The sequence below is a fragment of the Pinus tabuliformis genome, chromosome Q, assembly GCF_031772625.1.
Source record: "Pinus tabuliformis cultivar Carrire ecotype Pingquan chromosome Q, CPIR1, whole genome shotgun sequence".
Lineage (NCBI taxonomy): Eukaryota > Viridiplantae > Streptophyta > Pinopsida > Pinales > Pinaceae > Pinus > Pinus tabuliformis.
The window spans coordinates 149,340,451-149,352,536 of NC_142296.1; the positions used below are offsets into that span (position 1 = coordinate 149,340,451).

General features: G+C 37.5%; 1 protein-coding gene across 1 annotated transcript; it reads left to right on the top strand.

Annotated features, from left to right (window-relative positions):
- Positions 1-818: 818 nt before the first annotated feature.
- Positions 819-2,850, top strand: LOC149218694 (caffeic acid 3-O-methyltransferase 1-like). The gene is made up of 3 exons (XM_089384121.1): positions 819-1,840; positions 1,923-1,987; positions 2,102-2,850. Exons 1-3 carry the CDS (start codon positions 1,111-1,113, stop codon positions 2,399-2,401), a joined length of 1,095 nt encoding a protein of 364 aa, XP_089240247.1. The 5' UTR covers positions 819-1,110; the 3' UTR covers positions 2,402-2,850.
- The last annotated feature ends 9,236 nt before the right edge of the window (positions 2,851-12,086 follow it).

Genomic DNA, 12,086 nt, shown 5'->3' on the forward strand with positions numbered 1-12,086 from the left:
TGGTGCTGAATCTATTTCCACCATCAAAAATATAACTCAAAAACTGTATATACAAAAAATTTTAAATATTTTTAACCAAAATTCCAACCACTATCCATACGACTCCCACCAATATAGCTTCTAATATCTCTTTTCTCTAGTTACACAGCTCTACCTGGTCACTTGCACGGTCGGATCACAGTGTAGAGTGATGGGAAGAAATGTCAGCCAATCTGCCGCAAACCCACCAAGTCCTGGGAATGAATACTAACTTTCTCAATCGTGCTCCTCTTTTAATTAAGAAATCAATTTCCAAGCCCTGCCTGCCTTTCACGCTTTTCAGGCCCGTAATGCCGAGGAGATGGGAAAATCCTATTTCCACCACTATAGGATCATTAATGCGCTCTTACATGCATGCGCGGGAGATAGACTTTTATAACACGCGCAGGGGTAACGCCCCATTTTTATTTTTATTATCTAGTTATAAACATCTATCTCTCGCGCATGTAAGACCGCATTAATGATCCTATAGTGGTAGAAATAGGATTTTCGGAAGAGATATTGATGGGCTTTTCGCCATTTGCTAATCCCCTTTTCACGCCCTTAATTCATGAAAACGACAGAAAATGGTGATTGGTCCCGCGGAGGGTTGATATGACCAACCTATGACTCGACATGTCCACTGTGAGGGGAAAAGACCAGAAAAAGTAAACCACCATCCTCAAAAATGATGAGGAAATCACCATCAATTCACTGTGAGACGAACACATACACATGGAAAACAGCCTGGAGAACCCAGCAGCGCCCAACGGACACAAAAAGCAAGACCAATCCCAGAAATATGGCCTGTCAGATGGAAAATATATTGTTGGCGCGCAGTCCATCTGTTTCAACAACGCGACACTCTGTACTTTTCCACGGTTACTGTAGATTCCGAGTGTGGTTTATCAGGAGTGGGTGGGAAGGAGTTTTCCGATCTCCACCCACTTTCCTTCTCAGAAATATCCATGAGTGGTAAGAAGGAAAATCTGTTGACTGAGGTGATAAAAACCCCATTCCCCCAAATCTTTTCATTCTTGCAATTTTCTGCTTCTCCTCTAAGAATTTTAGCCGTGAACTCAGAGATCCAAAATGGGATCGGGTTTTGAAAAGTCAGAGATGAATTCCAAGATAATAAATGAAGATGAATGGCTTCTGGGCATGGAGCTCGGAAATTTCTCATGCCTTCCCATGGCGATGAAGGCAGCCGTCGAACTCGATGTCCTCCAAATCATAGCAAATGCCGGCAATGGCGTCCAGCTCTCGCCCACACAAATCGTTGGCCATATTCCGACTACGAACCCCGACGCCGCCATTACTCTTGATCGGATTCTCAGAGTGCTGGCCAGCCATTCGGTTCTGAGCTGCTCTGTGACCACGAACGAAAACGGGAAGGCGGAGAGGTTCTATGGTCTCACTCCTCTGTGTAAATATCTTGTCAATAACCAGGATGGAGTCTCTCTGGCTCCACTGGTGTTGATGAATCAAGATAAGGTGTTCATGGAGTCCTGGTTTTATCTGAAGGACGCTGTGCTTGAAGGCTCCCAGCCATTCACCAAAGCCCATGGAATGAGTGCGTTCGAGTACCCGGCCATCGATCAGAGATTCAACAGGGTTTTCAACAGGGCTATGTCTGAGAATTCTACCATGTTGATGAACAAGATTTTGGATACTTACGAGGGTTTTAAGGAGGTTCAGGAGTTGGTGGATGTGGGAGGAGGAATTGGGTCGACTCTCAATCTCATAGTCTCTAGGTATCCCCACATTTCAGGAATCAACTTCGACATGCCCCATGTGCTGGCCGATGCTCCTCACTACCCAGGTAAGTCCAATTCCCCAAATTCAACCATTGAAATGAAAATGTTATCTCTGTGTAGGTGATCACCAAATGTGTGTTTGTTCAGCTGTGAAACATGTGGGTGGAGACATGTTTGATAGTGTACCAAGTGGCCAAGCAATTTTTATGAAGGTATGGCAATGGCTTTCTGCCCTTGAGTACCAGGTAGTTTCATATGGAAATTGAACTTTGACTTGGGCTTGGTTGCAGAACATCACTATATCTCTCAATGTTGTTTGATTGCAGTGGATTTTGCATGATTGGAGCGATGATCATTGCAGGAAGCTTTTGAAGAATTGTCACAAGGCGTTGCCAGAGAAGGGGAAGGTGATTGCGGTGGACACCATTCTCCCAGTGGCTGCAGAGACATCTCCTTATGCTCGTCAGGGATTTCATACAGATTTATTGATGTTGGCATACAATCCAGGGGGCAAGGAACGCACAGAGCAAGAATTTCAAGATTTAGCTAAGGAGACGGGATTTGCAGGTGGTGTTGAACCTGTATGTTGTGTAAATGGAATGTGGGTAATGGAATTCCACAAGTAACTCTGAGTGGATGTCAGCTGGATTATCTTCAGTGTCTGGTAAAGCGATGATTTCGATAAGATGCCATATCAACCATCGATTATGGTTTACCAGGTTGAGTAAAGTGGGGCAGGCTGATCGGGATTGTTGTTTGGTTTTCTAAATGCAGAATAGTTTAAGGCATGTACAGATAATTGGTGGGGACATGGGCACATGTGAATTATTAGTATAGGTACCAAAATTTGAACAACTTCAGAGATGGTTGGTTATCCTTTGAATTATTGACATTAATATCAAAGGTGGAGTAAGTCCATGTTTGTTTGGCTATCGTGGAGGCCTTGCTAGTACGCGCTTTTTGGAAAATTATTATACACCTCCAAATATCACTCGGCAAAAGTATGTTTAGGTTTAGTCAAAGTTTTAGGTAAGAGAATTATGACATAATTTAATATATATATTTCATAAAGTTATATGGTATTGTTGGACCTTGGTTCAATTATGTTTTTTTCATTTTTTCTAGTGTTTTGTGATATGTCTTTATCATTTTTTATCATCTTTTTTTATAGATTTTAATTTTGGTAATGATAGTAGAGACTAATATGTGTGAATTTTGGTTTAATAATAATTGTGATTTTAATAAGTGAGTCATATTTGTGAATTTTGGTTTAATAACAATTGTGATCCCAACAAGTGGTATCAAAGCCACAAGTTTTGAGTTCAAAATTTACCTAGCTTGTATTGGAGGGAGATTGTTGGACATTGGATTCAACGCTACTCATATGTTTCACAACATGGACTAACCACCTCTCATGGATCTTAACTCTGGCAATTGTAGTGCAGACCAACGCCTATAGGTTTTGGTCTAATGACAATCGTGATTCCAACAAGCAAATATTAAGCACCATGTAGTAAGTCAATGATTGGTCCATTACCTTTATTTTTTGTTCTTTATTCATTAAAAGAGAATAATGTGATATTCAAGAAATAAGATGGAAATGTAGTGAGACATTCATTGACATACTGCATGGTGCAAACATTGCCCTTTTCTCTAGTAAATAGACATAGTGAATGAATGAAGTACGAAAAATTTAGTACAAAATAATGTCAATCATTTGCTTTATATAGAGAAAGAAACTGTTAATGTATATGATACATTTAAATTTAATGTTTTTAGATAATCATTATTCATGCATTGAATCAACAATTCAACTTGTATTAAAAAATTGACTTCTATTAAGAAAAATATAAATGATTGAAGGCATAGAAACTCTTCTATCGAAAATGAAAGGGAGAGTTTTTAGTATATATTTATCATAGTTTAAAGTTGAGTTGTGAAAGGAAAGTTGGAGTTATAAATAGCAATTTTGTCTCTGTTGGCATTATGAATTATATGTTGTTCTTGATGGAAACCTACTTGATGAATTGTCCTTTGATAGAAACCTACTTGATACAAATGTCAACAGGATGTGTCTACATATGTCATTGAGAGTTTTGAAAAAGACATACCAGTTCAGAGGCAGAGGAATAACAGTTGAAATTCCAAAAAGTATACGTGGGTTTTATTAAGCAAAGTTGTTTACATACGCAAGTATGAAGAAGCAAAGGTGCGTACAGTTTCCGCACCATGGTATTCTAAATACCAAGGGTACTTACTATGGTACTGCCTTGCGGTATTGAGCCTAATACTAGATGTTTTGATCTCGTCTAAGAAAACCATCAGTTGCAATATGGTTTTGACCTATGGTATTGGATAAGGGCTAAGTTATATAAGCAGATGAAGATCAAAGTAGTAGTAAGTGTGCAAGTGATAAATATCTTATGAATAGTTAGATCTGAAGCAAATATGCATGTAATGAGCTATTGATATTTTGTTTGATTTAAGACTAAGTAGGCACCCAGGGATTTGATGATGGATCAGATCTAATAGATCTGAGATGACAATCTTGTTTATGATTTGATTTTATCAGTGTTGATGGTGTCTTGACGCATGATTTTTATGTGTATGCGGAGATCTAGGTATGTCTGAAGTTTTGTGTTGAAGCAAATGTCTAAATCAGAAATTGTAGATATGTATGCAAGTTTTATAGCCTGTAAGGCACGTACACACGCGAGTGTGACACTGGTAAGTAGTGTACATGCGGGTTTGTCTCCTGAAAAACGCATATACATGCGGATATGATTTGAGGAAAGCACGTACAAAAAGTAGGGTTTTGATGAAAAGAATGTCCGATCAGTTTAATTAGTCTTGTTGTCTTTCTATTGTTTGTCAATGAAATCTTCTTGATGATCTGAGCTTAAATAATGATGTTTTGATTAAGGATTGGTTGATTCAAGAATGATGATGATAGTTACTATTTGTGAGTGAAGTTCAATGAAGGTTCTGTGATTATTTCAAAATGATGCAGTGGTTCTATGTATGACACAGTGTTTAGTTCAGGATGACAGTGGTTCACCTTCAGGATTCAATGATTTGAGGTCTATATGCGGGTGTGCTTCATGAAAAATGCATACACACGAGGGTTTTCTATTGTAAAGTAGCATAAATATTTTGACATATGGTTGATCAAGGTTTGCAGTAATAAAATATGATTTATGTGATGTACAATATGTTGATTGTTATTCTGGTTACAATGATCTAACTGTTCTGATTGTTTAAGTTGATTGATTTGGATTTCAGTTGATTCAATTATTGGGTTTCAATGTTTGGTTGGTTTTGTTAGTTCAGTGATTATTTGGTTCAAAGGTTGAGTTGTAGTGATCAGTTTTTATATTTGGTATTGGACTTAAATGTTGGTAGTGGGTCCAGTCTGAAAATTTGATGAAACGTGGCCTATAAGTTGTGATGTTTTGTAGCAAGTGGATCCAATATGAAAATTTATGAAACGTGGTCCTCGAAGGTGTTGAAGGTGGAAGCCTTCAATTAGAGAGTTGAAGCTTTCTTCCAGTAGTAGTTGGTAAATCAAATTAGGGGGTTGGAGCTCCCTTTTGGTGGGTGTCGGTAAACGAGATCAAAGGGTCGGTGCTCCCTTCTAGCGGGTGCTGGAGAACGAGTGAAGGTTGTAGCCTTCTGCATGTAGGTGTCTGTATGCTTATATGAGTTCGTGTCAGTACAAAATTGTAAAATATTTTCTTTATATTAAAAAGAAGGAAAAAATGACAGCAGCAGGTGGTTTTTTTCCACGTTGGGTTTCCACATTAAACCCTAATGTTCATGTGTGTTGCTTATGTGTGATGGTTTATTTTTCTCTTACTGCACATGGTTACTATCTATTTAATGTTTAATAAATTACTGATGCATTGGCTCAAGATAAACAAAAGATGAATTAACTGAAAAGTAAGTTTACTAGATATACGCTCGTTGTTTTAATAACAATCACATACACATGCGGGTTCCATTCAGTAAAGTCGTGTACAGAAATCGGGTTATGAATTTGAAAAGTTTAATGATTTGAAAATATTGATTCATCCCCTGAACCCCTCCCTTACTCAGCCACCCCCTCCCTGTCAGTGTTTTTCCCAACAGTCTCTTCCTTTTATTATAGTTATCTGGATTTTATTTAATATGAAAGGGAGAGTTTACATTATACTTTCATCATTCAAAGATGAACACAATACATGAGAGTGAATTGTGAAATGAAAGTGGGAGTTCTCAATAATAATATTGTCTTTTCATTTTATTATAGTCATTTGGATTCTATTTAATATGAAAGGGAAAGTTTTTATTAATCATTCATTGTGTCGAGAGCCCTATATAGGGGTGATGTTATAGTGGTGTAAATGTTTGTAAACATTTAACATTTATATGTCAACGCAATTAAAAAATAATAAGAAATTAAAAGTGATATAGAGTCCAATATGGGGGAGATGTTGCAGTGTTTGTAAATGAGTGTAAATATTTAAATGTTAACTCAATTAACAATAAAAAGTTTTTAAAGTAATAAAACTAATAAAATTCGATTTTTTATATTGTAATTTTATTTTGCAAGACAACTTAGTCCCTCCAACTCAAGTTAGAAATATGCTCTATGAACAATTGCATAAATAATTATAACTTACATTGCTGAATGTTAAATTAATAGTGGTCGATAAACAAATCATCCTATGGTTTTGCTTTGGCAAAATTAGTAAATTGAGATGTGAAGTGGTTAAGTAAATTGCTTGCTAATAAATTTTGGTGGGTAGTAACCACTAATAAGTCTACACATTTACAAGTTTACTCCTACTTAAATGTCGAGGAAAACATAAATAATGTTGGGAAGTAACTCCTAGTCAGTATATTTATTTACATATTATTCCTATCCATTTTTTATGCAAATACTTGCATAAATTATGGAGGAAAACAACTGATGGTAAATATGTTATTTCACTGAGTATGAGTTGTTTTCAAAAATTTTATTTTTGGATGGTTTTCTTACAAAACTTAAAAATAGTAAATCACTACACAAATATCTAAAAATCATGAATGAATATTGGAACCATATCCATAAATTATTGCATAAAATATGTAAGGCAGTTATTCATATGACATTATATTGTGCAAAGGTCAATTGCTAGAGTCGTGCCTTGACAAGGACTAATATTGATTCCATAACCATATTTAAATTAATTAATAAGCACATAAAAAAATTGTACTTACAATTGAGTTACGATATAACAACATTCTTAATCATCGATATTCACCCCCACTTTACCATGGATATTATTAATTTGTAAATAGTTTTTGTTACAATACCATGGGTCAATAACATGGATTATCAATGCGGCATGCCCAAAATTCACAACTGAATTCACAATAAAATAATAAAATCTAAAATCTAATGTAAAATGTAAAATGCATTATAAAATTTAAGTTAGAGCTGCCATTTGACCAGAAGAAATTGGTATTGCCTAAAATGTAAAGTTAACATATCATTGTTTCTTTCACATGTTAGTTCTTTATATATTATTATTGGTATAATAATCAATAATATTGATTATTATTATTCTAATACATTGCAATAATAATCATCTCTATTATAAGTATTATTATATTAGACATTACATATATTAATAATTACACGAAGTGATAATTTCTCGATCCTATGGATGGAGGGGGGGGAGGAACGGGAGATGGAGAGAGGCAGAGAGACATAGAGAGAGTGACGGGGAGGACAGTGAGAGAGGGAGGTGGGAGAGAGAGGGAGAGGGGAATGAAGAGAGAAAATTAGAGAGGGAGGGGCATAGAGATTGAGTTAGAGGGGCAGAGTGAGGGAGGGAAGAATAAAAACATAGAGAGATAAAGGTGGAGAGAGAGGGACTAACAAGGTAGAGATGGAGAGAGAGTGAGGGAGAGAGGAGAGGAGGAAAGAGAGAGAGGATGGGAGAGAGAGAGGGAGAAAAGGGGAAGAGAGAGAGAGGGAGACACAGAGATGGATGGGGAAGAGAGAGTGAGTGATATGGACTTGTTCGACCTCAGAATTACTCTCTCTTTGAAAACTTTTCTCACTTTTTTCTCTTGTTTTCCATAAAATACAGATCACCATCACTGATAAATGATATATTTTGTCCCAAGGAAGACATTAAATAATTGACATGTTATACTTTTATGTTTTTGCTATTTGAAATAAGTTTTTGCAAATTAGCTACGGAACACAGCCTATTCTGCAGCTAACCATGTGTTTCGTAGCTACTTCCATGGTTGAACAGGTTACAGATGTCAAACGAAGAAACCGGCCACATGGGCATCTCTGGAATTGTCTCGACATGGATCCTATCCTAGTCACCCAGCCCAAATTGACAAAAAAGCCAGCTCAAGACCATAGTCAAAGGAGGAGTCAAACGAAGAAACCTAAGAGAAATAGGACTATTTGTCCACTCTTTGTGGTTAATTAATAAAATCCGATAGTTTTGTTGCAGCATTAACTCGGATCAGCGACCGGTGTTACAATTGGAAGCTTCAAAAACCCTATTGAGACAAGGAAATATATTCTTTGATAGACTTCGACTTTTTCTCCTCTTTTTTGTCCTCCCAACTACTCTTTTTCACCTTCGCTATTGTAGATCGAACTTGCTTGAGATGAGTGACTAGATGAGTTGAGCTTCACTCCTTTATATAGCCTTTCTTGAGGGTCGAATTCCCTCCCTTTAGGCCGATTTGATCTGCTCCTTGGGCTGACTTATTCTTGGGCTTATCCATGGATTTTTCTCAACAAACAAAATATTTTCCTTCATTACAGTGAGACCAAATGGGACTAACACATTACCATTATTATTATTTATCCTAGAAAGACCTAGAAAATCATAAAAGCACGAAGAACATGCTTTTGAATCAAACTTGATTATGAAATCCATACTACAAAAATCAAATATAATTTATTTTTTTTCTTTTATAAATAATATACAATGTCATGATTACAATTACATCATACTGAAAACCAAACCTAGTTACAATTTTCAACACAATAAAGGCAATATATTTTCAAGTGCACAATTGCAAAAGAAAAAGTCATAAAAACATTGCCCCTTTTCCTTGTGTCAATTTATAATCCTGAGCTAGTGGTCAATATCAATAATGAAGTATTGCCCCATGATTTTGCGGCTAGTAATTTGTGCCAAAAAACATTAAATCAACATAGGTAGGACTTTCAAGAAATTTTTAAGATCAAATTATTAACATCCTATCATGGTTGTGCTTATAATATCTTTAGGAATTTCCACTTTTGTACTGTGAAGCATGATGATTATCTTCTTTGTTGCATAGAGTTTGAAGTACAACTTCAGACATATATGTTGGAAATAATACTGAGAGGGGGGGGTGAATCAGTATTATCAGATCAGTAAAACCTTTCTCAATTGCATACTCAGAAACATATACGCTACTTCAATTAAGTGAACCCGCGTGTACACGCTACTGTGTCTAATGCAACTAGCGTATATCCAAAGATCTTAAGATTCAGTTAGCTTAATCTTCAGTAAATGCATCAAGACATTATTAAGCATATTTAACAGTAAACAGGTGCAGTATAACAGAACAGAACATCACACAAGAGCCACACACATGAACACCATGATATAAGGTGGAAACCCAATGTGGGTGGAAACCCAACGTGGGTGAAAACCACCTGCTGCAAATCGTCTCTTCCTTCTTTAATAAGAAACTTCTTTTACAATGTACTGGTGCAGTGCTTTACCAGTACGCAGGCTACAACCTGCAGAGGGCTACAACCCTCTCTCGTTTTCCAACTACTTCTGGAAGGGAGCTACAACCCCCTCAGCTCTTGTACTAGCCGATCCATTTACTAGTACGTAGGTGCTGACCCTACAACCTTCTTTCCTTCAGGGACCACGTTTCATCAATTTTCAGACTGGATCCAAGAGTACAAAACAAACATTACTGTAATACAATCATCAACTTATACTTGCATCATAATTCATTAAACAACCCAATACTGAATCACTGAAACCCTGTCATCAAGAACACAGAACCCAAACCAGAGCCCAGAACTCTGCAACAACCACCAGAATCAACAGCAACCTGAAATATCAAATCTTATTATGCATACGCTACTTCAATCTACCAAAACCGCGTGTATACGCGCTTTCTCCAAAGGCAACCCGCGTGCAGATCTAGAAATAATTACTTATGCCTTCGCTGTCAGATCCGACCCTTGCCAAGCGTCCCGAACAGATAAACAGTGATACCAGATATTCTCACTTCGTCAGACACACAATGCTTGCTCCCACTTGCCTAATGATCTTCTCCTTATATAGCCTTAGGCCCTTTACAATACCACGGTCCAAAACCATAGTAACCCAATACCATCAGCTTCAAAACTAGGGATCAACACGTTCGTCGAGACATCAAGGTCCAAAACCATAGGCACAACTTCCAAGGAATAACCGTCGTGGACCAAAGATAAGTTTTCCACATACACGCGCTTTTACTGAAGCCAACCAGCGTGTACACGCGACTTGATATATAGAGAACCTGCGTATACGCGACTTGGTATATAGTGAACCTGCTTGTATATGCGACTTGGGTTTAACGAACCTGCGTGTATGCACTTTCTTGGCATGTTGTACTAAGATTTGTCCTCTGATTAAGTTGCCATCACCTGTACCAACCTCTGAGCACCTGTACCAACCTCACTTTCTTGACATGTTGTACTAAGATCTGTCCTCTGATTAAGTTGCCATCACCTGTACCAACCTCTGAGCACCTGTACCAACCTCTGAGTGAGTTGCCATCAAGGAAAACACTTGAATCATAATGCCAACAATCTCCCCCTTTGGACTTGATGGCAACCACCACACAAAGTCACTCTCCCCCTTTGACATCAAGGGCAAAGGGCGGACCAAGATATTCTCTTCTTTGGTATACCTTTTACTTTCCATACTGCTGTCCATACTCCCGTTGAGTACATGCTGAAGTTTCTGATTTGGCTCCCCCTTTGTATATGCCAAGTTGTATCAATCCATCCATGCTCCCCCTGAGCAGATGCAGGTTCTAAGACCAGCCATTCAGATCTGTACCATAAGCATCAGCCCGCAATACTATTCCTTTGATCAAACAACAAGATGTATCATTTAGTTTCATTAGCAACTTCTAACCATAATGCCAACAATGAATGATTTGAAGTATATGCTCCCCCTGAGTGTGAGCCAACCATGACTGAACCATTTCCTGAGTCTGTTCTGCTCCCCCTGAGCCTGAGCCAACCATGACTGAACCTGGGTCTGTTCTGCTGCCCTTTCTTCATATACGCGACTTTGCAGCCTGTAACTCGCGTATATACACGACTTGTCTTCATTATATCAGTGTATGCAGGATGGAATATTGAATTTCATCACTTTCAGATTCCCCTGTGTCTGTTATGTCAGCTGTCTGAATTATGCCACACCTTTCTGTCTCTGTCTTCTTCAGTTCCTGGAACTGTGATGATGTATGGTCCTGTTGTTTTGAATTTTGAAATCTACTCCTGCATTCCCTTGCTTTATGCCCATAGTTGTTGCATGTATAACACCTTACATTTTTCATGTTCCTTCTATCATAATCAATTGCTTTGTGTCCATATGCATTGCAGGCAAAGCAATATCCTCTGAAATACCTGGGATGCGATGATCTTTCTTGAACCATTCTACTTCTACATCTGGCTGCAACATGTCCAAGATTATGACATACATAACATTCAACATTATTCAGTGGAGGAAATAATCGTCTATCACGTCCATAGTTAGGAGTAAAGGATCTTCCTTGAGGAATTTCTTTCCTTGGTTGTTCCTTTTTGAGCATTTCAGATTTCTCATTAGAGTTTCTTGCCTCACCTTGTGAACTAGATTCACCTTCAACATATTCATGAAAACCAAGACCAGTTTTGATAGCAGGAGACCTTTGGCTATTAAGAATATCATCCAAGACTTTAGTACTATCTTGAAATCGTAAAAGCTTATCATTTTCTTCTAGTTTACCTTTCAAGATATTTACCTCAACTTGATGTTGTTCTTCCTTTATCAGATACTGATTCCTTAGGTCTTCTTCAGCGTTTCTTCCTTCTTCCACTTGTCACTTTAGTTTGATCACTTCATGTTCTTGATCTTCAAGAGCTTCTTTGTTCTGTTCTCTTGATTTTTTAAGATCTTCTTTTAGAGAGAGGATCTTTGATTCAAGCCTTTGAATAGTTATGCTCTGATCCTTTACTACATCCTGCAATTTCTCCCTTACCCTGGT

Coding starts and splice junctions, on each gene's coding strand:
- LOC149218694 (XM_089384121.1), top strand. CDS start 1,111: ATGGGATCGGGTTTTGAAAAGTCAGAGATGAATTCCAAGATAATAAAT. Junction 1,841..1,922: donor CGATGCTCCTCACTACCCAG/GTAAGTCCAATT, acceptor GTGTTTGTTCAG/CTGTGAAACATGTGGGTGGA. Junction 1,988..2,101: donor GCCAAGCAATTTTTATGAAG/GTATGGCAATGG, acceptor GTTTGATTGCAG/TGGATTTTGCATGATTGGAG.